This window comes from Bos indicus, chromosome 5, assembly GCF_029378745.1.
Source record: "Bos indicus isolate NIAB-ARS_2022 breed Sahiwal x Tharparkar chromosome 5, NIAB-ARS_B.indTharparkar_mat_pri_1.0, whole genome shotgun sequence".
NCBI lineage: Eukaryota > Metazoa > Chordata > Mammalia > Artiodactyla > Bovidae > Bos > Bos indicus.
Window position 1 is genome coordinate 57,280,216 of NC_091764.1, and position 25,249 is coordinate 57,305,464.

At 49.7% G+C, this 25,249-nt stretch overlaps 2 protein-coding genes across 2 annotated transcripts; both read right to left on the bottom strand.

The window, feature by feature from the left end:
• Window positions 1–1,277: 1,277 nt before the first annotated feature.
• Window positions 1,278–15,263, bottom strand: ESYT1 (extended synaptotagmin 1). The gene is made up of 31 exons (XM_019961057.2): window positions 14,862–15,263; window positions 13,209–13,250; window positions 12,903–13,037; window positions 12,722–12,795; window positions 12,533–12,605; window positions 12,288–12,377; window positions 12,028–12,083; window positions 11,307–11,430; window positions 11,043–11,219; window positions 10,841–10,923; window positions 10,501–10,549; window positions 10,285–10,371; window positions 10,090–10,182; window positions 9,790–9,861; window positions 9,526–9,612; window positions 8,239–8,388; window positions 7,592–7,744; window positions 7,280–7,456; window positions 7,042–7,124; window positions 6,869–6,917; window positions 6,443–6,532; window positions 6,216–6,311; window positions 5,892–5,963; window positions 5,707–5,793; window positions 3,695–3,835; window positions 3,465–3,616; window positions 3,260–3,358; window positions 3,044–3,175; window positions 2,861–2,966; window positions 2,454–2,503; window positions 1,278–2,280 (listed from the first exon to the last, which is right to left on the bottom strand). Exons 1-31 carry the CDS (start codon window positions 15,261–15,263, stop codon window positions 2,241–2,243), a joined length of 3,321 nt encoding a protein of 1,106 aa, XP_019816616.2. The 3' UTR covers window positions 1,278–2,240.
• A 4,984-nt stretch (window positions 15,264–20,247) lies between these two features.
• On the bottom strand, window positions 20,248–22,181 carry ZC3H10 (zinc finger CCCH-type containing 10). Its single transcript, XM_019961058.2, has one exon. It carries the CDS (start codon window positions 22,179–22,181, stop codon window positions 20,874–20,876), a length of 1,308 nt encoding a protein of 435 aa, XP_019816617.1. The 3' UTR covers window positions 20,248–20,873.
• Between the last annotated feature and the right edge of the window lie 3,068 nt (window positions 22,182–25,249).

The window sequence follows — 25,249 nt, forward strand, 5'->3', positions numbered from 1 at the left end:
AAATCACACATTTCAAGATCCCAGAAGCTAGCTATAACGGCAGGCCTTGGGCTACATGCCCAGTATTGAATAATAAGATGAGAAACCTTAGAAATATAAGTTCCTCTGCCCTGTGTTTTGGGGTTTTCACCTGTTAAGTTTGTGGGTTTAGGGAAGGGCAACAGAGACTTTTTGCTCATGGCCAAGGCTCTTACGTTGATGGGAAGGAAGTAGAGATGGCATAAGAACCATCAGTGAATACCAGAGATTTATCGGAAAAAAAAAATTTGGAGCTGAGTGAGTTGATGGCATAGAGTTTAAATTTAGCTTTTGCTGATAAGGTGGATTCTGACAACTCCAAACTGAGTTCTTTCCCTGAGCCTTTCTTCTCCTCCCAGTGGACAGCATCCTAAGGTTTCAGAGAAGGATGATAAAGGCCCCCTGAAGCAGTTATGGAATCTCCAAGTTCCTATTTCAGTGACCCAGTTTTCAGTAATTCCTTCTTCTTCCACTTCACTTTCCCTTCACATGGTAGTTAGAGGGAATAGGGCACAGCTTCTGTACTTGCATTCCAGGAAGAGCCCCAAGGGTGAGCAGCTTTGAATGCGTATAAAATATTTCTCCTGTAGCTGCCCACCACGTGGGCCTTAAGCCCTTTTGGATGTGGCTGAACATCTTTGACTCTGTGCCGTGGCACAGAGCTCCCAGGTTCACCAGCCTTAGGAATCCTTTCCCTGGAAAGCTCAGAAGATTAGAATGTGTAATAGACATCATCACCGTGACTGGGAATGAATCTCACCAGAAATTCAGTGAATTCACACAGGTCACATGAGCACCCTCAGCACTACCAGCAATCTTGGCTGCAACCACAGTGGGTTCTGCCTTGATCTCCGAGGAAGACACAGTCTCAGCTGCAGGGAGCTCCGGCCCACCTGCCTACCTCCCCACTCCTCACTCTCACGGAGGAACACGTCAGTCAGAAGCTGCCCCACGGCCTGGATTTAGACTCCAGGAACCAGAGGTTCTAGGAATCTAACTCCGATTCTAAGCAGCTGCAGCGTAACGTCTTTGGAGAAAGTACATGCTGACTTGATCAGAGATGCAAAGGGAAACACTCTCAAAGCCTGGTTGGGAGGCCCCCCAAAACTCTGAGAGTAACTACAAGGAAAATAACTACAAGGTTCTACAACTTGGAATCGTTTTTCTGATGAGGATCCACAAGCAACTCATGGCCGTGCAGGGTCCTTTCTGAGACTGTTAATAAGACAGAGCCGCCAGTATTGAGCCAGGAGTCGAGGTTGATGTCACCACTGCAGATGCTTAAATCAGCTTTTTTAATAACTGATAATCAGTTAAAAATATAAACAAACAGACCTGATTTGTGAACTGAACAAAGGCTTTTGACACTTGGAATAAACACCTGATGGGTAGGTGGGATTCTCTGCCCTTAAGGAAAAGAGCCCCAGCTGGTTTGAGTATAAGGTTTAATGTAAGAGACGTTGGATTGGCAGAGTTGGGACAAAATTAGGAGATTCAGTTCTAGACAGTGACTGAATAGCCGAGGCGCCTGGACAAATATTGACCATGCTGTCCTGAGTCCTCCAGAGCCCTCTGTATGCCCCAGCTAGAGGCTCACACCGTGACCAACACTGGCCACCTGAAGGCTTTGATGAATCTCTTCCCAGAGCCATCCAGAGACTGGCTGGCCTGAGTCAACACAGCAGGTGTCATCTTTGGGACAGGCTGGAGGAAGTGGGTACGGAAGGGGATGTGGGGTTGGGTTGGTACACTTGCTGCATGAAGTGGTCCAGGAGGCGCTCAGCGTGCATGGTTAGCCTTTCCTCTCTCCCTGACTGCTCATGTTTGGGAAGAAGGAGACCATCCCATCAAAGAAAAAAGGTCTTTCCAAAAGCTATATTTGGCATAAGCTAATGCCACTGCTAGTGCTGCCAGTGGCCAGGCACAGACACAGAAGGCCCTGAGGAGCTGGGCAGAAAGGAGAATGTGTGGGCAGAGCAGCAAATAGCCAGCTCACGTCCCTGCCCCAGGAGCCCGGAAGGATAAAGGCCGTGCAGTAGAGGGTAACGTACGGTCCTGCTCTTTGGTTGCGCAAAGGCCCTAGCACAGGACCGGGAAGGGTGAGGGCTGAGCGGTGCAGGCTCTGCCCTCGGGCCCCAAGCTTTAGGCTCATCGCGTGGAGGCGGTGATGCAGCAAGAGGCGAGGCAAGGAGACAGAGCAGTCAGGCAGAAATCCCTGGCTCCTAGGAGCTGCCCTTGTCCTTGTCATCCATGAGGTCATACCTGTGGGAACGAGCAGAGAAGGCTCAGGTAAAAAGATGACTCTTGTGTTCTCTTATAAATGAGACAAGATCTTAGGGCTCTTTACTTCAGATCAGTGGTTCTCAGCTTGGCTTACATCCTTTTTCCTTCCTACTTAAGCATCCTGGGCCACTGCCAGCTCATCAGGTACTCACCACTGGGCCGCACCCTGGGAAAGGTCTATCTCAGCGAGGTCCAACTGCACCTGTGTTGGCGAGTAGCAGGGGTGACGTTACTTTTCATGTCTCCAAAAACCACGTCCCACCCTGTCACACTCCAGGTCCCAAACCAGTACAGAGGCAATTGGGTAGTGTTTGCTGTTGAGTCACTAAGTGCTGTCCAACTCTTTGTGACTCCATGGACTGTAGCCTGCCAGGCTCCTCTGTCCATGGGATTTCCTAGGCAAGAGTACTGGAGTGGGTTGCCACTTCCTTCTCCAAATTGGGTAGTAAAGTACCGTAAAGAACATCTGTAGAGTAGCGTCACCAGGGTGCCTCCTCCCTAACAGGGACTACAAGCCTTTCCACCAGCAACTTTTCTCACCTTTACCCTGCCCTCTTACCTTCCCCAGCAGGTCACGCTCTCTTGACATGAAGGAGGAACTAGACTTCACAGAGACATCCAGCTTTCGCTGGAGGGCCTCATCCAGGGGCAGTTCCCACTCAAACCTGAGGAAGGACTGGGCGTTAGAGGCAGGGCCCTTCCCAAGCCTGCCATCTCTTCACTGGAAAGCCCACTGACTGACCGCTCGTTGAATTCAGGATTTAGGGTCCTCTTCTTCTGTGAAGTCTTCCTCTTGGTGCCCCGGTTCTTATCTGGCAGTAGCAACAGTGACACGTAGGGATCGGGGGGATCCCGTCCATTTTGTCGAAGGGCCCTGTGACAGGAGGAAGGAGGTGACAAGGCCACCCAAGGTGGGGGGGACAGGTAGAACCTGGAGGGTGGACAGATGGGGTCTCACCGGCAACTGTGAATGAAGCCAACCAGCTTGCGTTCTTCACTGTGGTACCAAACAGTCAGTTTCACCTGGCCCAGCGGCCCGGCTGGAGCCTCAGGGGGACTATGGAGAGATGGAGACAGCGCTGGGAGCAGGCAGTGCCTCAGGAGTCGGTAGCCTGTCCTTTATATCCTCGACTGAGTCCCATCTTTCTGTCCCAGCACTTTACCTGTCACTGTGTGTTAGGCGCTGCCTGAGCTCTGGGGCTGAAGAGGTGACCTGAGGGAGTCCACTCCAGAGCTCTAGTTCACTCAGAGATGAGGAGCTGTGGCTGTAGCTGTGGCTGTGAGCTTCCACCCCGGAGTGCTGAGACACCAGGATCTAGACGGACAAGAAGGTCGTGAGCCACACAGCCCTCTGCTCCCGCCTCCCCACACCCACCACATCTCCCACACTCACCCCGAGCTGTGCTCTCAGTAGCACCTGCCCTTGACCGTTGCTGAGCGTAAACCAGCGGTCCAGGCAGAGCCGATCAGCCACAAGGAGCTCGGAGAGGGGCAGGGATAATGAGCCCAGCGTGCCAGAGCCTTCCCCCCGAACCTGTGAAGCAATAGGACTGTCATCAAGAGAGAAGCAGGCTCCTTGGCAGTCCAGTGGTTAGGCCTGGGCGCTTTCACTGCTGGGGCCCAGGTTCGATCCCAGTGCAAGCCTCGCAGCATGGTCAATAAAGGGAGAGAGGTGATTTAATCCCGGCATTCCAGGTCCAAATGCTTGGACATTCGGGTGGTTTTGGTCAGAGATTCCCCTTCATGAAGACGCAGGGAAGCTGTGGTAATAGTTGCTGCTGGCCCCATTTCCCTTTTTCAACCAGAATAGACTGTATGATCTTTACTTTCTCAGCTTTCATAAATTATCCCAGTAATAACTGCACAGGGTGGGAAAAGAACAGTAAAATGAAATTGCTTCCTGTCCTTCCTACCCGCATGTCCACACTCTACCAGAGCTCTTCCTGTTTTCCTTATACTGGCATAGTTCTAACTAAACTAATATGCCTATATCTCTATTTCATGTTTGCCAGCTTTATTATCTACTGAGTCTCTACTGTGCAAGATGATTAACTGAGCTCATTTACATCTCTTCTCTACCTCTGTCAGTGTTGTTAATAGCTACATTACTTTAAGTTCTATTGGTTTCTATCATGTAATTCTCTACTTACTGTTCTATCAACTTTGGAAGGTATTTCTTGACTCCTTACTCCAGAAAGAGCCCAGCACTCCTATATTAACTTCCCCCATCCTCTCTTCACCTCCTATACCTCATCACTTTTTGGTCACCCTTCAATCCACTGAAATCTAGTTTCTACTCCATTCTAGCTCCTGAAGTTGTTCCAATCATCGGTGCCTCCTGGTTTTCAAAGTCAGTGAATAGTTTTCAGTCATCTAAGTTTACCTCTCAATAACACTTGGTCACTTCCTGTGGCTTCTATAACCCACTCCTTCCTGGTAAGCATCCCACTGTACTTCAGGGCTCTTACTCTCCATCTGCCCTTCATCTGTTGCAGCGCCCAGCATATCCCACCTTTGTCTGTCTCCTTTTCACTCTACACACACCTTGAGAGATCATGCTCATGCTCGTGACTGCAGCTACTACCTGTTGCTTGCTCATGATGCTCAAACAAGAGGGACAGGAAGGAAGCCCACAATGGGCCAGAGATCTACCTTCCGAATGGCTGGCTCCCCTTGGATGGTCCTCAGAGATCTCAGTTTTTAAAATTCCTGCTCTGTGCATTCCCTCTGTTGGCAATGGCACCTTTATCTGTCCGTCCACACTAAAAACCCAGGAGTTAACACCTAGACTGTTCTTTGCTCCTCCCCAACTTCTTCCCCTCCATGTCAAAATAACAGCCAAATATCATCTGGCCTTTGTCAATTCTTGCTTTAATTACTCTTAACAGTCTCTTAACTGATCCACCTGCCTCCAGTGTTGCCTTCCTCCAGCTCATCTTTTACCCTGACATCAACAGTCTTCCTAATATATGAGTCTGGATGTCATCTCTCATTCTTTCTAGTGTTTTCCTATGCCTTTAGGATAAAATCTAAATTCTCAACATAATTTTTAAGAGCTCTTGTGATCTTGCTCCTGCCTATCTCCATAATATATTATTTGCCTCTATTCCCCTCTTAGCCTGAAAGGTTTTCCTTTCCTTTCCTTGGTCAGGGCCTATCTACCCTTAAGCTAAGGATGCCTTTCTTACTACTCACCCTCACCTTTCCCACCTCTTCTCCCCTCACTGCCTTTTACCTCAGCAGTTACCAGTCTGGAAGTATTCTCTGGTTATTTTTCTCCTAAAAGGAGTATGAGCTCCAAAAAGATTAGAACTTGCTCTTTTATCTCTGAATGCCCTGTGCCTGGTTCAGTGCCTGGACTGTGACAGCAATCTGGTAAATGTTTGTAGGATGAGTTTACAGTACCTGCAACTCCAGACTCTCAGTGTTTGGTTTCCTGATGAGAAAGGAGGCGCTCTCATTCCAGACGGGGGTGGCCGTTTGGAGAACAGTCTGGTGGAGGTGAGGAGGATCCTCAGTGATTGACATTTTCTCCTCTATTCCTCTCAGCCCTCCCATTCTTAGTCCTTCGGCATTTCCCAATACAGTACCTTAGTTTTATGAGACGTATCTCCCACAGCAAGAGTAGCATAAGGGCTGGGAGGCTTGGTACCTTTTCGGAGCTGGAAAGAAAATACTGGTCTTAAATGTGTCCCAGTTAAGGCAAATTCCCTGCCCCATAGCCAGCGGCCCACATCCCTATTGCCGCTTGACAGCCACCACCCTCCTGGCCTTGGGCAGACAATTCTTCCCATCCCAGCACCACCCTGGGAGAGAGGAATTTGGAATTTACTATTCCAAATACACCAGGAGCATCCAAACCCAAGGGATATAGAAGGGCCTGGGAGCTATGGGGTGTGGGGAGCAGATCTCACCGGCAGGTCCTCAGCCCGCTCCAGGTAGACAGACAGCAGGGCCGCTGCAAGTTCTGCACTCTTCTGGGTCTGGATCAAGCTGTTCACCTGCAGCACCTAGGGGAGGACACGGGGACTGGGGGGTGGTAACTGATACTCTGGAGGGCTGGCATATGCCTTGAAAGCGGACAGAAGAGCTTACTTTGACCCACCCTGGGTCCTTTCCTTCTTCCAGTATCTTTCCTTACCTCCTCTAACTCAGCAGCAGTGGGGCGGGGGGTCAGACGCTCCAGACGCAAGTGTAGGCGGCCAGAAGGGACATCCTCCAGGGTCAGCCACTGTGGAAGTAGGCAGGGTTAAGACTGGAGTGTGTGGGACAGGGACCATAAGAATGAGATGTGCAGCTGGATCAGGAGGGACTGTTGATTCTTTGTTTTTAATATACCATCTGTGGACCATAATTGAAGCCTTTATTGAATTTGTTACAATATTGTTTCTTTTTTTTTTTAATGTTTTTTGAGGTTTTTAATTTTTTTGGTTTTTTTGGCTGCAAGGCATATGGATCTTAGCTCCCACCAACAATCAAGCCCACACGCCCCACACCGGAAGGTGAAGTCAACCACTGGACCGCCAGATAAGTCCCAAGGGATTGCTGATTCTCATTTCATGCTTACCTCATCAAGGAAGCCACTGTTTAAGACAGTGGTGAGACTCACTTTACACCTGTAGAGTAGAAAGATTAAAATTAAGGTCTATGGTCAAGAGCCAAGTCTCTTGTCCCCACAAGGCCAGACGTCCTGGTCTACAAGACCCAGCTTGTCTTCCTCATCAGACCTTACCCTCTCACCTGCCCAGAAAGTCATCCTTGTCCAGGTCCTTGTCAAAAACCTCAACCTCTAGCTCTTGACCTGGGATTGATGTGACGATCACCTAGTGGAAGAAAATAGTGGAATCATTTCCTTTTCTTCTCCGAATGACTGGATTCCCCCTCCAGTCAACTGAACCCCAGAAGTTTTCTGGACTACTTTCAGAGGTGGGGGAAAGATGGGGCAGAACTGGAAAGAGTTCTAGCCTTCCATTCTGACCTCAAAGATCTCGTTCCAACGGGGATTGAGATCTTCCCGAACAACACGGCTGTGGAAGCTTCGTCCTGCCAGCTTTAGTTTGACGTAGGGGTCTGACTTGCCCTTCACTAATCCCCCCAAGAAGCGGTCTTTGGCAATCAGGTCCTGGGCCTCTAATACATGGAGCCGAAGCACATTCTGCAAAAGGGACAGATGGGGACACCAGATGGCAGTCAAAGAGAGAAACCGGTCAGACCCAGTCTTGAAACAGGTTTTGCACACGTAGACCACAGTGGGCAAATAGAGCTTAGTCCTATCTGGATACAGACTTACCTCTGTCCCAAAGCTACTATCAGGAGTAGTGTGACAGGGTCGAGGTGGGACATCCACACTGCTGCCTGTCTGAGGGCTATCATCCAGGTCCCAAGCCCCAGGAATACCAGGCATAGCAGGGAACCGCACTTCTGATGTATCCAAGTATAAGAGCTGGGAAGGGCAGAGTGATTGTCAAATCAAAGCGGCTAATCAAAATTTAGCCATCAGCAGGCAAGATATGTGGGGCCTGGCAGGCAGAGCAGGCACTCTGACAGGGAAACTAGGTCCCTGCCTTGGCTGGGCTCATCTCTGGAGGGTTCCCTCCACACTCACCCTACTCAGACACCATCTCTTCCCCCAGTTAGATCAATAAACGTTTTGTGTGTCTGCTAGATGCTTCCACATATACTAGATCATTTCATTGCAGAGGATTCCCTTTTTTTTTTGGCTGCACGCTCCCAGACCAGGGATTGAACCTGCACCCCCTGCAATGGTAGTGCAGAGTCTAAGCGACTGGAGCGCCAGGGAAGTTCCCTTTCCTTACTTTTGTGTGTGTGTGTGTGTGTGTGCTGAAACCCAGGAACAAGTCACCTTTCCTTACTCTTAATGCCACAAAGAATCCACAAGGCCCTTCTCCGCCCATAGCACTTTATCCACCTCCATACCCTCATAACTAGTTTCATGTAGAGGCGGGAGTTTAGGCCAGAGCTGCTGAGCTGGAACCACTGGTCCAGGGTGAGTTCCGGGGCAGTCAGCAGGCGAGCCAGAGGCAGGGTCAGTGCCCCTAAAGTCAGGGCCCTGGAGTCATCCTTCACCTGTAGGCACAGGAAGAGGGGATGGAGAGAAAGATTAGGGAACAGGGAGGTACACTATGGAAATGTGACGTGGCTGCAGCTTCACTCTGTGCCAGTCACAAACCTGCTCCACTCCGGGCCATCCTTTTATAGTCCTCTGTCTACTCCACAGTCCCTTCCTCCTCTGCTCTTTCTGGTCTCGTTACCTGGCCAAGTTCTCATTCTCATTCTGCTCTTCTCTGCCTATTTAAATCCTACTGATACTTGCAGTCCCTCTGAAAATCCTACTTCTGTCACAAAGTCTCTCTAGTTACTCCAGCCTCTGTACTTTTCTCCAGCCATCCTAAGTACTATACTTTGGGTATCTGACTCCCACTGGTTGATGCTGAATCATCTTTCCTTATATATGTTTGTCTCTTCTATGAAACTAGCCAGTAAGTTTCATGACAGCAGATACTGTGTACATGCTTTTTCTATGACCTTAGAAGTGCTAGATGTCTGGGAGGTTGGGATTGGCATATGCACACTACCATATTGTGATAGAGATAATCAACAAGAACCTACTCTAAGCACAGGGAACCATACTCAATACTCTGTAATAACATGGGAATAAAATCTGAAAAATAAATATATGAATATGTATAACTGAATTACTTTGATGTACATCTGAAACACAATGTCGTTCTAACTCTATACTCCAATATAAAATAAAAAACTTTTAAAAATAAAAATATGCCAGAAAAAAAATGCTAGGTGTTTAGTGCTCCATATGTTCTTCTCTTTAAAAAAAATATTTTTTTTGAGGCATAATTTACAAAGCACAAAAATCACTCATTTGAAGTACACAGTTCTCAATAAGAATGAGCCTAGAGAGATGGGTGGGGAAACGTGGAGAGTGTAAGAGGTGGAGAGTCTCGGTAGATGGACTGAAAATAGAGATCATGGAATTCCCTGGCAGTCCAGTGGTTTAGGACTCCATACTCTCATTGCAGATGGCCCAGGTTTGATCCCTAGTCAGGGAACTATGACCTGGAAAGCCACACAGTCAAACAAACAAAAAACCCCAAGAAAATAAGAGATCAAAGGAGAAGATGCAGAGAAGAAATGGTGTAGACCTGGGAAGACAGAATAGCGCATCCAGGAGGACCTGTAACTCACCTGCACATCAAGCTCCTGGCTTTGAGGGTCTTGCAGGAAGAACCGGAAGGCCTGCTCCCACACTGGGCAGTTGGTGCTGTAGACAGCCTGGAGGTATGCAGGACTCGGTCAAGGGTACATGGCCCAGTACCAGTTCTGTTTCTCCAGAAAACCCTTGCCCTTATGGGCAGCCTAAAGGGAACACTTCATCCCAAGAATAGTCCCCCCTCCTCCTGTCCCCACACACAATGCCTCCCACAGTGGTATCCGTGTCCTGGCCCTCACCTTGCTCTCCTGGGTCACATCCTGGATTGACAGTTGTACCATGGGGTTGGGCTCCTTGTTCCCCTTCTTCAGCTGCGGGTGGGAGAATTCAGAAGTCACCATCTTGGTTGTTTTTGTGTTTCAGTGAAGGAAGGTGGGCTCTCATCAGAGTCTTTCCCCTGAGATGACTCTGATCCCGTCTGTGGAGTCCTCATGTTTACATGCTGTTGCTACTGGAGCACAGTGGTCAGGGGCAAGGGAGGGTGTGGGAGTGCTGACCCCACGGCTTCCTGTTCACCTGCCCTCAGAAGCCACACTCACAGGAAGATCCTGGGCCCGATCCAGATAAACAACTAAGATGGCGGCCGACGGGGGCTCTGGGCGGGAAGAGACTCCACGGTTCCACTGTAGAATCTGCGGAGGGGTGGTCGTGGTCAGACCTTCATCCACTCAGTCCCCCATACTTCTAGTTACCTATTTCTCCCCTGCTAGCTTACTGTTTTGCACATTAGTTACCTGCTCCAGTTTTTCGGCATCTGGCAAAAGCGAAAGCCATTCTAGCCTTAAGTGAACTTGGCCTTGCCCACCTTGAAGAGGGAACCACTGGAGGGAGAGGTAGAAGAGAGTGAGGTAGAGATCAGAAACCCACCCAACTTCTTCCCCACCAATGCAGTAACCACTGTCTACACAATGGGGGACACTACCCTCCACCTTCCTCTTCTCTCAACTTACTTCATCCATTACTCCAGCCTGCAATACTTTCCCTACATCCAGCTTCATTCTGTGGGGGAGGGGATGGTAGTGGTAATGATGGCAGTGAAAAGGAAAAAAGAAGAGAGTGTTATAATTAGCAGAAAGTCATTCACTGGCCCGCTTCTCACCCAGAAATAACTGGCAGATCTCAGACTCCCTTCTTACACTCAGGAGGTATTTAAGTATGTGTGCATGGTGGGGATGAAGGGTGAGAAGTTGGGAAAGAAAATGATTACTATTCCCCTGGCCTGGAAAAGGATTACGTCTGGGATGTCAGTGGCCCTGGGGATTTAGACTCCTAACGTAGGCAGAGTCTTACCTGCCCAAAAAGTCATCTTTGTCTGGATCCTTGTCAAACACCTCCACCTCAATTTCCTGTCCTGGGACCTCATGCACCATCACCTGAAGAACACAGAGGGATAAGGGTCTGCAGGTGAGCAGCATCCAATCATCATCTTCTCTTAACACCTCCTGGAACTTCCCCACCTGACCATGCTCCCCCCACTCCTTGGCTCTCCCACCTCATAAGTCTCTCCCCACTGGGGGTTGAGTTCCTCATTGATGACACGGCTGCAGAATGCCTGGGTGCCCACTCGCACAAGCGCATAGGGGTCTGACTTGCCCTCAATCAGGCCCTTAACGTATTTATCCTTGGAGCTCAGCCCTCGTGCAGCCAGCAAGTGAATCCGAATTATGCCCTGAAGGGTAGGAATCAGACTGTGAGAAATTAAAGACCCACCACAGGGTTCCTGAGCGAAGGCTCTATCTAGGGGGAGAGGCCGTACCCTGGGAAGAGGGGAACGCAACTGGGCCACATCTTGAAGGTCAGGCACAAGGGGCACCAACAATCGGTTGGGCAACACAAGGAAGGCAGCGATGGAATCCATGATCATGGTGTCAGAGAGGGAGCTGAATGGGGGAGTGGAAAAGGAGGTGAGTGTGAGGGTCCCTGTTTCCCCACCCCCAACTATGTTTCTCACCACCGAGAGAGATCTACAGCTAGAGGGAAGGTCTTTCTTGAGAATACCTTTTCGCTACTCTTCTACCCCCATTTCCCACCTCCTACTCAGTCCCTTCCTGGTTGCCATCCAGCTCTTCTTTCTCCCTTTGTCCCTACTGAGGATCCCGTAGCCCTCTTCATTCTCTACCAAAATGCAGTCTCCATAGGAGAAAAACCACAGTACGAAACTTCTCAGGAGTATTTGTCTTAGCTCCCCAACTAGGGTCAAGGCTCCTAGACGAAACCGGCTGCATTTTTTTTTTTTTTTTAATATTTATTTGGCTGTACTGGGTCTTAGTTGCGGCACAAAGGATCTTTAGTTGTGGTATGTGGGATCTAGTTCCCTGACCAGGGATGGAAGCCAGGCCCCCTATGTTGGGAGGTCGGAGTCTTAGCCACTGGACCACCAGGAAAGTCTCCCGGCTGCATCTTTCACTGCTCTGTACCCCTTAAACCTTCAAATCAGGTTTGGAACACTTAGCAGGTGCTCAGTAAGTCCTTGGTACCTGAGTCCTGGGATATCCAGCAGGTTGGTCATCCCCGTCCAGTTGATATCTAGGGTCTGGAAGCAAAGAGCAGGGGGATCAGGACACAGCACACGGGGGTATGGTCATTCCCATACAACTGTTGCCAGTTCCCTGCCAGTTCTCAGCCTGTGTGTCAGTTCCCTCCCCCATTCCCCACTGGGCAGATGAGGTGGCCATCCTCTACCTCCCAGTCCTCTGCTTCCTGCATTTCCCTGCTGCTCCTGGATGTCTTCTCTTACCGGGCGTCGGATGAAGAACATCGACACAGCCCCCACGATGGGAAGGTCCCCCATGAGTGGTTCGAGAATCACCCGTAAGACACCATGGAGCTGGGGAAGGAAGAAATGAATAAAGCCTTTCCTCAGAAAAGGTCTTTTTCCCCTCCCAGACCTCCCCAGCCTTGGTTTTCCTAACCTCCCACTTCCCCCATCTACTGAAACTCCAGGAAAAGGCTTCTTGTGGAGGCCCCAGGCATGTGCCCTACCTGCATGCCCTTGACTCCTGCTTTGCAGAAGTATTTCTTCACTTCCACATCAATCTGAAGGTCACCTACGTAGCTGGGTGTTGGGAAGAAAGAGAACAGAGGGTGAGTCCTAGGCTGAAGTGGGGTGAGGGGAGTAAAGCAGTCAGAGTGACCAGGAAGGGGACCCGGCAAAAGTGACAAGTGCAGTACCTGATGTTCAAGTCCAGCAGGATCTGTTTTTTGCTCTGACCAGTGTGAACCTTGACTCCAAGGATGCGCAGTGGCTGTAGAAAGATGAATGCTTGAGAGGGAAGGGAAAGACCCCTTTAGGCCACCTGCCTCCCCCGTCCTCATCTCTTCCCTTCCATTCCTTCCCCTCCTATACAAGTACCTTTTCACCCAGTTCCACTCGTGTAAATGTAAATGTCTGCAGGTGGGGGTTAGATCCTCGAACAGCTGGGGCCACAGTTTCAGCGAGAAGCTTCTCCATATACTGGCCCAGGAAGGGCCAGACCTGGGCCACAATCTGGGAGGAAAGGGAACTGGTCACAGAAGAGCCTTGCTTTCCCTCTAAAGGGAATTTCCTTTAGAATCCTCCCCGTGGAGAGGCTAGAATTGAAGTGTGGCAGGGTCTGGCAAGACAGACGAACCCTATTCCCCCTCATGAAAAACAAAAACCAGGACAATCAACCCTCACCTTATTGAGCCACTCAGCCTTTTCCACATCTGGGAAGCTGACCTGGAGGTGGAAAAAAAAATGGAGATAGTGATGAGCACTATCCTTTGCTTGTGGTTTCCTGCTAAGATGCCTACTGGCTGCCCTCTGAGAAAACCTAAGTGTGACAGGGCCTCCTCACACCCAGGGGTTGGGGGAGGAGCCGGATGTCCTGAGGACTCAGTCCTCCACTGGGCTTGGGGGCACTGAGGTTTCTTTAACAAAGGGAGCCAAAAGAGTTGGCCACACAAAGTTGCTTTGCAGATAGCTCCAGGGTATGAAATGATGTCAGCTGCAGAGGTGGAGAGGAGGAGGGGAAAGAAGAGCACAGTCTTTCTGGAGGGGAAGGTCCTGACAAATCAGAGTTTGAGGAGGAAATCCTGGGATCCTGGCTCCTTTTACCAGCCTTCCTTCTGCCCTGGGAACCACTACTTCTACACCAAGAGGTGAAGCAGGAAGCGGCTCCTGAGTTAGGGAGGGGCCAGAAGAGCTATTTGGGCCCAGGCTGGTGTCTTCTTTCTTTTTAATCTGTGTGACTCCTTTCATGGAAAGGAAGTGTACCTGTGCTTTATACTGGGGGAGGAGGAGGGGTAGTCGCTTTAGGAGGAAGATTAATTTCTCCTCGCTTTAGGGAGGAAGAGGAACAGAAACAGTTGCTGCTTGGGCTCCAAGTCCTGTGGGACCACTGCTCCCCCTTTCTCCTCCCCAGTTCAGAGTCTGGGAAGCATGGATATGTCTGCCAAGTGTCAACTTTAATTTTCCCTAGACGGGCAGCTCTGCTGGGAGGAGCGGGAAGGGAGGGGCCGGGAGGGGCTGGATAACGGGCTGGGCACCTGCAAGGCCTGAGAGAAGCCATCCGGGCCCCTCACCACAGCAGAGGGGGCGAAGAAAACGGGTCCTGACTTCAACCCAGCAAGCGCAGCCCGCAGTCCGGAAAAGGGTGGGGCCGGCCAGGGGCGGTGGAGTGTGGGCAGCGGGCACTGCAGCAGTCGCATGCGCCCCCCACCCCCCCAGCACCCCCGCCCTTTGTCCAGCAGCCGCCTCCGCTGCTCCGTGGCCCAGCCACCACAGGCGGAAAAGAAGAGGGTCGGAGGGTCTGTCCAGGTGCGGGGCCTCGACTGGGCAGTGCTCCCAAGGAGGGGCTCGGGGTACTCGAGGATAAGAGCGGGAAAAGGGAGAAAAACCTTATGGCCTTAAATGGATACTAAAAAAAAAAAAAAAAAAAGTCTTGGGGAGGACAGGAAAGAGGAGGAAACCCTCTGAGCCGCCACCGGAACGGGGATGCCCAGGAGCTGCGTGAATGGCACCAGAAACAAGGAGGGGCATTGGAATGGTAGGTTGGAGGAAGAGCCACGCCTGAGACGGGCTTCCCAGATGTTATTACTGTTCTTGCCTAAGCGTGGAGGAAGAAGTCCTGATTTTGTGGAAGAATCGGGATCCGGGCGTGCGGAAGGGGGTGGATAGTCGCTCCCAAGAGTGGCGCGTCCCAGCAAGCAGGCGGCTAGCTGGCCAAAGGGGTAAGTCTGGGGCTCATCGTCCCAAGGTGGGGAGCTGACTTTAACGATAGGGAGAGCCCTCGAACTGAGGCGCTAAAAGGGGGCTATTCTGCACTGAGGATTGAAGGTGGTCGCTCACCCAGGCAGGTAGCTCTCGATGGCTCATGTAAAGAGTTTTCGCCGTAAGCCGTTCTTCATCGTCCAGCAGCTGCCGCGCGACTCGAAGGCTCCGTTCTTTCTCCTCGCGGACCCGACGCCAGCCCAGATAGAGGGCGAGGCCGAAGAGCACAAAACCCACGCTGAGTCCCATTGCCCCGGCCAGGTACACCGGCACTAGCACCAGCAACCGCCGCCCGAACGAAGTCAGCACCGCCAAGGCCTCACCCGCCGCTCCTGGGCCGGCAGGTTGGTCCCCAGAACTCTGCTCTGGCTTTGCGTGAGCAGTGGTGGGCTGGTCAGGGGGTTCGGAGGGAGGGTAGGGCTGGTCCACCGGGCTGGGGCTGGGGCTAGAGCTAGAGCTGTCTCCAAGAGAGGGCTCCATGCTGCCACCTCAGGGAGCACCCGCCCAACCCAGAGATCAGCTAGAGGTTGCTTAGTTTTGCGACTAGCTCCCCCGCTTACAAACCCTAAACCCCAGAATGGGGGAGGGGATTTCAAGCCACGCCCCCTCGTTCTGACTATTTGGGTTGGTCCGCACCGCATAGACGAAGGTGGAGTCAAAAGCTCGAAACCCCGCCCCCTTCCGCGAGGAGGGGGAAAGGGCTCGGGAGAAGCAGGACCTTCCTGATTGGACCTGAGTGCCAAGATGGGCGGCCCGGGATGGCGGGAAAAGGAGGTAAAAGGCTAAAGACTAGCTTGTGATTAGTTAAAAAGAGGAGGAGGCGTGGCTACCATTTAAAGCGGAGAGGCGGGACCAGGAGCTCCCCCACGTGGGATTGGCGTGCCTGTGGTATGACGTCATGCGGAGCCGCACCGCTAATTACTCGGTTTTAGAGGTAGATTGAGTAGCGAAGTTGAGGGGTTGCCGAGGGTTAGGATTTCCTTCCACTCTGTTCAGATGATTTCGGCAGAACATGGTCTGGAATTCCTACGTGTTAATTTGTCTCCTTTCCCTTGTTTTCATTCTTTAAGCATATTCCTTATCCTTCCACTTTTTTCTGGCTGTCCTTACAAAAGGAAAGGAAATTACCCTATATGGAATGAAAGTGTTCAGTGACCTACTCTGTCTATCTTGTTCCCAGTCTTCTGCCTCATCTATGTAATGACAGCCTCTGGAAAACAAAAAACAAAAACCTGGAAAGTATGAAAATTACAGAGTTTAGATAATTCAGACTTAAGGAAAGGAGTTGGGGAGGGGGAAAGCAGGGTGAATAGGAAGTGAGGTTTTTTTATCTTTAGAAATCTCCAAGTATGTCCATTCTGCCTCCAAGAATTAGTCATCTCTATTTTAAAGAGATTAAAACTAAACTGGATCCAAAGGGAGGTGGGGGCTCAGCTGTAGCAGAAGTGATTATATTTTCCAAGAATTCCTGACTTTGAGGAACAGCTAGGACACTAAAATGGATAATCAAGAGTAATGAGACAATTGTTACTCATTTGCCTGTGTTACAAGGAAGGTTTAGAATATAGTCAGATGTGGAACTCAGTGCTACATTGCACTGTGTAGGTTTAGGAATGAAAAAACTCAGGGTACACTGAATGAGGACTCTTGTTACCAGTTAACTGGACTTAAAGTGTTGTCTAGGGACTTAGAAACTGGGCGATTGGAAGCCCAGGAGGGACAGATTGGCCATGATTACTTTTTAATGCAATATATGTGGGGCTTGCATTACTGTTTGACTTGCAGCTGTTAAAATTTTTATTTAGCTCTGCAGGGCATAGATTTCATCAGGCTATGTTTCATCAAAGCTGTTTAAAACTTATCCCTGCCCAGCCTTCCTCCCTTAAATTTTCTCACTTCCCTTTCTGTACTTCTCTGAAACAGTAACTAAACTGCTTCTTTCAGTTTGCAGAACTGTATAAAGAACAATTTTCTATGTTCTCCATAGCCTGAGATGAGCAGGTATAAAAGGAGTTCAAGGGGTTATTATTTCTGATTCCTTGGAGGAAGTAAGAATGATTTGTCTGCCCACCAGCTGATGAAACAGAACCAGAGCAGGAAAATGGATGAACATCCTTAGAGGAAAAACTTTCTAATAAAACTAAAATTTGCCAAATATGGAGTAGAGGGGAGTCCCTTAGGCTGGGGGTTGAAGAGGATGACTTATGGAAGTTCCTTTCCAAACTTTTTCCCTTTCTCATCCTATCCAGATCAGACCCTCCTACTGAAGACGGTGTGTGGAGAACAAAAGCTCATCCTCAGGAAGGTCTCTTCACAACTGGCACCCAGCAACCACAGAATCAGCAGCTGCAATGCAGGCACCAGAACAAAGTAAACAGGGTGGGTCCCCACCCATTGACAATTCTGCTGCCCAGGTGCCACCTGGTGGTGATAAGCAGTAAGTGGGTAACAGGAAAAAGGATGGCCATTTGTTAGAGGAAGTATCTAAGGGAGGAGAGCATTCAGACTTCCTGGTTTTGCATTCTGCCTTTATATGAAATTACAATTGCCTCCCAGGGTTGGAAATGGTAATCTGGTCCCTGACTACTCTTCAAGATGACAGTGGCAACAAAATTTGAGGAAACTTCCTCTGTATTATTCCTTACAAGTTACTGGAAGGTAGTGGTCCCATTGTTGGATGGCTCTATTATTAGCACTTATCTTATGCCAAGCTGGAGTCAGACTGCCTGAAGAGATTCGTCAATCCATTCTTTACTAGTTGTGGAACCTTGGGTTGATTATCTTCTTTAAGTCTTTCTCCTTTGGTAAACAAGTACAATAATGATGCCCATTGTGTCAATGAAATACTGCATGTAAAGTGACAAGCACAGTGCCTTGGTTTATATTAAGTACTCACATGTTAGCTATTTTCTAGAACTCTCTGCTTGTGCAGCAAGACAGGAACTTTATTAGGTAGCCCGTCAAATATCTGAAGACATCTATGGGGTCTACCCACAGTCTTATCATTCTTTTTCCCAGATACCCCACTGGTTTGCCAATGGTCTTCTGTAAAAACTATTCAGAAGAACACAAAATACTTTAGAACTGACTCCTATCAGACAGACATGGTACAACTACGTTTACAATGCGCAACTATGATTCTTTTATCCTATGGAGATTCTAGGAAGGTGCTAGAACACAACAGGCTCATAATATTAACTGCCGTATTATGAAGAATAATATTTTAATTTTTTTGCAGCCAGTTGGAAGTCCCATGTCGTTCTCATGTGAATTATTGCTAATATGAAAGTGAAAGTGAAGTCGCTCAGTCGTGTCCAACTCTTTGCAACCCCATGGACACCAGGCTCCTCCATCCATGGGATTTTCTAGGCAAGAGTACTGGAGTGGGTTGCCTTTTCCTTCTCCATGGAACTTCCCAACCCAGGGATCGAACCCAGGTTTCCCACATTGTAGACAGATGCTTTACCGTCTGAGCCACCAGGCAAGTCTCTACAGTTGTTTCTCAGGCAGGTTCTAGTATTTTTAGGGGCAGGGTCAATCGAAATTGACCCTTCAGATTAGTCAATCCAAGTTACTGACATTTCCAGTATTACTTAGTATTTTTTTGTGTTATGTTGGTGAGTAGGCTTTTCATATTTTTATACAATGAAAAAAATATAGCCCTTGGGTGTATCTCTAACATGAATGTGCTCATCGACATTTACTAGGCACAAACTTTCAGTTTTGATTTCATCAAACTCTACTATTAACTGACCCATAATTATTCTCTTATCTGCAATGACTTAGGTGAGAAAGAGGAAAGCAGTTTCTGACATCTGGGAAATGGCCTGACACAGCTGGCTTTTGGAATTATTAGGGGGCTGACCTGGTTCACAGGTACTGTTGGACACAATCTCACAGAACACCAACATGAGACAAGGGCACTCAGTGATTGTGATGAAGTGAGTCAAAAGAACAAAACAAAAACCTAGATCACAATTTTGTTTAAGGGCTAAACAAGGTCAATGTGCAAACCTTAAACTGCAAACATCCCCCTCTCCCAGCTAATGAGTGACTACTGCTTCATTACTTACTGCAGTTTCAGCTTCACTTTAGTCTGTTCTTTTTCTAGATAAGATACCCAATCATTGAATTTTCCCTGCTTCCCTAATAGCACCCAGTTTAGAGTGAAGCTCTATTTCCTTGAACCTTCTCCAAACTCAATGAAAGTCTAAGTCCTATAGGTCCTTTCTAACATCCTCTTGCAAGACACACTATAGTTGCACATGGTGTCCTCTCTCCATCATCACAAACTGTGTTAAATCCATCCAACTCACTCAACTGTAGGTATATTCTTGGTAGTCTTTAGCTGGAACACATTAAAAAATACATACAACATCTACAGTTTCCCAAATCTACCTCTTTAGAGATACTTGGCAAAAAAAATAAAAGTTAGCTCGTCAGAGTTTGGCTAGGACGAATTAATGCTGGTATCTATGATCACATTTGTCTAAATGCTCATAAACCATCTCTTTAATAATCCAGAATTATATCAGAAAATCAACATTAAGCTTATCAATGTGTGGCTTCTAGAATCCACAAACAATATTTCAGTATTTGCCCATCTTCAGTCTTTTGCGCCCCCTCCCCTTTTTTAAAAATAACTGGTCTTGACTTAGTCCACCATCTCCAATCCCAGGTGTATACTGAATGATCAACCAAACAAGAGCAAGAGGTAGCACGAGATATGATGGGGGAAGAATAAACCAGGATCACTTTCTCTACCCCCAAATCCACTGTCCCATTAGACTGTTCCCCTGAGTTGTTTCCCCTACATCAGCCACGAGCTGAGGAGGAACTGAGGTTTGGCTACTGGGACCCTTGGCTTTACTGACTCTTAACTGGATTTAAAACCTCTGTGGTCCTATGTGGAAGCAGAGGAAAGTAAGGGATGAACCCCGAGGTTTGTGTCCCCAGAAGAACTCTCCTTTCCCCAGCACCTCTTAAGCCTTGAAGGCTTAAGGCACTGGGAACTGAGAAAAGGATGCGGTAGGAGGGATGTTGCTGTCAACAACTCAGAGAGAAACTGCCACCTGCCCTGCTGTGTTTGAATAAGGGAAGGCTCTGTCGACACATATCCCATTCCCATTTCCCAGCACATCCACCCTCCTTAGTACCTGCCCCCCTAAATGACCCTGGGAACCCTGGTTACTAAGGCAACCTGGGAATAGTACATGCAGATAGAAACCAGAATGGATGGGACTATTTTTAAACTAGACAAGGTGGCTCCAATGGTTTTACCCCACAAAGTACCTTCCCTGAAGCCCCATCTGATCTTTCTCTGGGCCCTTACCCTTCTACACTGGCCTTCATCCATCCTTACCCAAGCTATGTGAGAGTGGGGTCTTTATTCCATTTTGGCATGACATCTATTTACTGCTCCCATCTTCCACACAGAATATCTAAGCAAGTTTTCACTGCCTCCTTTGTCAAAAATAACTTTTTTTATTTCTTTGGAACGTGGTTGGCCCTGCCCTCTGGATGTCCAGGTCAAGCCAAGGTAATGAATGCCTCCCCTAGTCTTTGGGCTGGAGTACTATGGTCCCCATCTTCCCACGGGCCCAGGAGCAGTTCCTATATTGTCCAACTCAACTAGGCCCCAAACTGTATGAAGGCTCCTAACAGGCCTTCTCTCCTGGCCACCCACTTCCTATTCTTTCCTGGCTTCCCCTCTGGGCAGGGTATTTTTTCCTTCCAAAGCCAGTGCTGGAACCTGTGCTGTGCAGAAAAGAGGACAAGACCAAGGATGTCCCCCAAATTCCCATCAGAGGACACACGCCCCTCAGTCAGTCCTTCGTCTGTGGCCTTCAGTCTGCACTCCTACGCAAGCCCGTGAGGCTTGAAGGAAGATGGACAAGAGGAGCCTCATAAAAGGCAGGTGGGAGGAAACACACCAACCCAATCCCTTCTCAGAAGCAAACTCCTCGCAGTCTCTCATCCTAGTTCATGAGTGAGCCCTTTGGACAGGGCTCTGGAGGACTAGGTGTGTGGGTGAAGGCCCCTCAACTCCAGCCCTGGGAGACTATACCAGGGGAGTGTCCATTAGCCCCATCAGTGTGGCATAGCTGTGATTCGCATGCTCTGGGAAGCGATGGGATAAGTCACCATGGGGGTGGTGGTGTGGCTCATTGTGATTCCTGCCAAGGGTTGGGCCATCGATACAGCCACAGGGGCCACAGGAGCCACTGATACAGCCACAGGAGCCATGGATACAGGTGGGGGTGCCATTCCCTGGGCAATTGTTTGAGCCAGAGCAGCTGACAGTGGCGCGATCTCTGGGTTCAAGTGTGGGGGTGGGGGTGGTGGGGCAGCAGGAGGTGCAGCATTAGTTGGGGGAGCAGCCGGAGCTCCAGCAGGGGCCACCAGTTCTTGCTGGGACACAGGGCGAGGCTGCAGAGCCTGGCTGCTGAGAGTAGTGTGAGTCTGGGCAATGCCATGGTTAAAAGTGGCGACAGTACCCACGGTGGGGGCCAGAGTCTGTTCAGTTGCTGGTGCAGTGGAGCTCAGGGTCATGACCTTGGCCTGATTGCGGAACTGTGCATTTTGTTCCAGCAGTACTTCATTGGTAGCCAGAAGGTTGCTGACCTGCTTCTTGAGCTCCTCTACCCGCTTCCTGAGCATGGCATTCTCCTCCTCTAGCAGTCTGCACTCCACCCCTCGGGGTGGAGCCAGGCTGTAGTCATAGGATTCAAAATGGGGACCATCTTGGGGGCAGCATCCACCTCGCCGGCGCTTGGGGCCTGGTTCATGGTCCTCAAAGCCCCTGTCAGGGAGGTCATAAATATCATAGAGATCATGACGTCGTCCTGGGGGAATGGGGCCTGTTGAACCCCCACCACCAGTGCCGCCTCCACCCCGAGCATCAAACTCAAAATCCCGTTGCAGGTGACGGAACTTGCACTTGGCTCCTCTCTGGCAGTCACCCTTGAGAAAGTCACGGCAGATTGGGACCTCCTCCTTCCCATTTGGTAGATCAGCTGGTGACAGGCCTAGGCCAGCTGCCACTTTCTGCCTCAGCCGAGGAGGCAGCTCTCCTGTCTTTTTATAGCCATCCTCATCCTCCTTGGAGCCATGGATGAATCGGCAGTTAGGGCGGCTACACTCCTTGTTCTGGAAGTCATGGCAGAAGATGAACTCATTTTTGCTTACCCCCAAGTTGGACACCTCACTCATGTCTGGATGGCGATAGCGGCAACGCTTCCCTCGCTTGCACACATTCCTCAGGAAGTCTCTACAGATGGCATCTGAGCTGGCCCCGCCACTGCCTGCCCCTGTCCCACTGGCCTCCTCGCTGCCACCACCTCCAGGGCCTCCACTGCTGCTCCCAGTGCCGTTGGCATAGCTGTCCCGGTCAGGCATCCTGGTCCCTCCCAACTCAGGGCTTTCTTCCTTTTCTTGCCACTCTTGGTGACCACTAGGAAAGAGAAGAACTGTGTCAAACTGGAGTCCTCCAGAAAGGCCAAACTCTTCCTGACTATCAGGCAGGTAGTCCAGCAACAGGCAGGCCAGAGGGACAATGGTATTGGAGATGGAGAAGCTAACGGATGAGCACTCTGCCTGGACTGGCTGGCTTATCAGAAGTCCTGCCCAGGCCCTGTGCTCCTGGTCTGTGTCAGAATGATTCACACTTGCCTGGCTGATGGAGCAGGAAGAGTTGGGGTGAAGCCACCATATAACCCCAAGAGTTATATGGTGAAGCCATATAACCATGACATGCCAAAGAGGCAGAGGGAGAGATTAGTGTTGGATTTTATTTCACCTCCTGAACTGACCTTATTAAATTTGTGGAAACAAAATTAAAACTGCTGTCGGTGTCTGATCAGGCTAAGAGGAGACTAGGAACTCTGGCTAAGATAAGCTGGTGAGCTACTAACGGCAATGGATAATGGGATACTGGTGACATTGCTTCCCTGTTCCCCTCTTCCATGGGATGTGAGGTGAGGACTGTGTGAAGAAATAGATCTCCAGACCCCAGGAAGTCCTGAGTAAAGAGACTGGTATCACCACCTTGAGGGCAATATCTAAATTTGTCATTTTTTGGAGTTCTCTCCCAGATTACCACTATTCTCAACTCTAGGATGGTCAGCCCCCTCCCCTCCATTTCAGGGGAAGAGTTCGACAGCTAGAATCTCCACTTATAGACCCCCAAAGGACAAAACCATTTGTGGCAAGATCAAGGCAATAGAAAGGTGTTAATTTCACAGGAACAAATAACCTGTCTTTCTTCACTCTATACCCCTCCTACCCTCCATGGAAGGATCTGACATCAAACCACACCATTCCTCACTCCAAGAAGATCCTCTTTATTTATAGACTCTATAAAAGCTTTTTAAGTCTCCTCTTTCCCAAGAGATCTCAGAAATGTCAGTCCACTGCCCTGGTTCTAGCCCTCTCCTTTCCCCACCCCCAACAAGACTAGGAGTCCCTGCTACCACGTGTCTGACCTCCTAAGCCTTTCCTAAGCAGTGTTCAGGCTCCCCCTGCTGTTCAAATAGGAAAACTTCATATTGTTTCCCCTTGAGTATAAGGAATCTTTACAACTTCTTTGGCCTTGATGGCCCCCAACCACCCAGTCTGTTACCTTGACTTTGCTTTCAAGGCAAAATGATCCCGAAAATATACCAACTGGATCACAGGCCAGAATTGCAAGAGAATCTGTAAAAAAGAGGTCCTCTTTCTCCAAAGGGAGGTACTCCCAGAATAGTAAAAGCAATCAAGGAAAAGAGTGGGAAAAGAAAAGATACAAACTTTTACTAAAAGGGAACTGACCTGCTGAATAATAAATGGCATCTATCCAAGCCTGACCCATGTTACAAGTCCCACCAGAAGCAGATCTCTTCCCCACCCAACTTTCCCAGGATTGCGTGATACCTGAGGTAGCTCAGGTGAAGTCCGGGGCTCCTGTGGGTCTCCACCTCCACATCACTGCTGGGTTCTGAGCAGGAGAAAAACAGAGACTTGGGTGTGAGAAGGGGTAAGAATGGAGAACTACAGGGTGGTTGCTGCTGCAAGAATGAAGTCTGACAAAATGGAAAGAGCTCTAGGCACTCCAAGATTTCCTTCGGATTCAAATTGAACTTCCCCTGTCAAGGGGAGAAGCTGCCAGTAAGAAGAGTAGTATGGGACAGAACTAATTTGGAGAGCCTAGGAGAAAGAGTTGGAAAACTAGCTCTGAGTGAACAAAGGGTAAGGGACGCTTCTGGAGATGAAGGAGAATGTAGGGATCAAAGCCCGGAGTCGGGTTGGGGTTAGGAACTCCGAATAGGGGGCCGTGCAAGGGCTGCGACTGACAGTGCAATAGGATGGCGGGTTAGACTTAGGGGTGGTGATTATGACGCTTCTCAACACCCCAGAGTTTGGGGGGAAAAAAGTCCTAAGAGTTTCCCGGAGCAAGTCTTTGGCCTGGCAGGTTCTGTGCAGTGCCGCCGGAGCTCTGCCGGGGACCACATGAATAGGACACTAGGGAGCACGAAGTGAAGCGGGGAAGGGAACTCCAGGTGACATCAAGCAGAGGGGATGGGCAAGGGTGTGACGTCACGGAGCTGGCGTTTGCTCGCGAAGCGGGGTCAGTCAGAAAAGGGGTTCGGCCCTACGACGTGAGGAACAGCCAACTCGGTCCTGGGGGGCCTTGTGTAGCCCGGCCGAGCCCAGCCGCTGGGCCGGCCCCGACTCCTCCCCTCCGGGCGCGGCCTCCACCTAAGTCTCCCGCCTCCCTCACCTGCCGCCGCCGCCGTAGTTGCTGCTGCCGCCTGCCGGTCCTCTAGCTTCGACAAAGAGCCGCCTACCCTACCGCCCTTCCGCTTCCTGCGGAAGAAATGACGCTCTAGCTACCAGACCCGGAACCACACTCTGTGGTGTGCGAAATACTTGCGCGACTAGCAGCAGGAAGTTCCCAGCAAGCTTTGCGTGTCACCATGGCAACCCGACCCAATGGCAAAACGCCTTAAAGCGGAATTCTGTAACGTGAACCTAGATAAGAGCGGACCTGGTTACTCCTATGCCCGCGAAATCAACTTGAAAACCGTCCGTGGCGTTTACGCCCTTTCCAGGAAGTAAAGGCCACCCAATACTCTAGCAGCTCGTAAGACCGGAACCCACACCTCCCCGCCCCCCGACTTGTAGATATAAAGCTTGACTTTTTCTACAGCAGGGAGTAGAGACAGACTGTACTGATAGAGAATCCCCAGCTAGTGTAACCATAAAAAACCACATAACACACAAAATTTTTCTTCCGCTAAGACAGCAAAAGAGATGATTTATTGTACACGTTACATTCAGCCACAACTGAGAAGAGAACTAGTCCATAGTTATCACAGGTCCAGGGCAATGGACCAAAAGGGACGGCTTTGATATGAGCAAGGTAGGTCTCGCAAAGGTGGTCAAGGTGATCAGAATGGCCATAGATGTTCCAGATCCATTGATAAGTT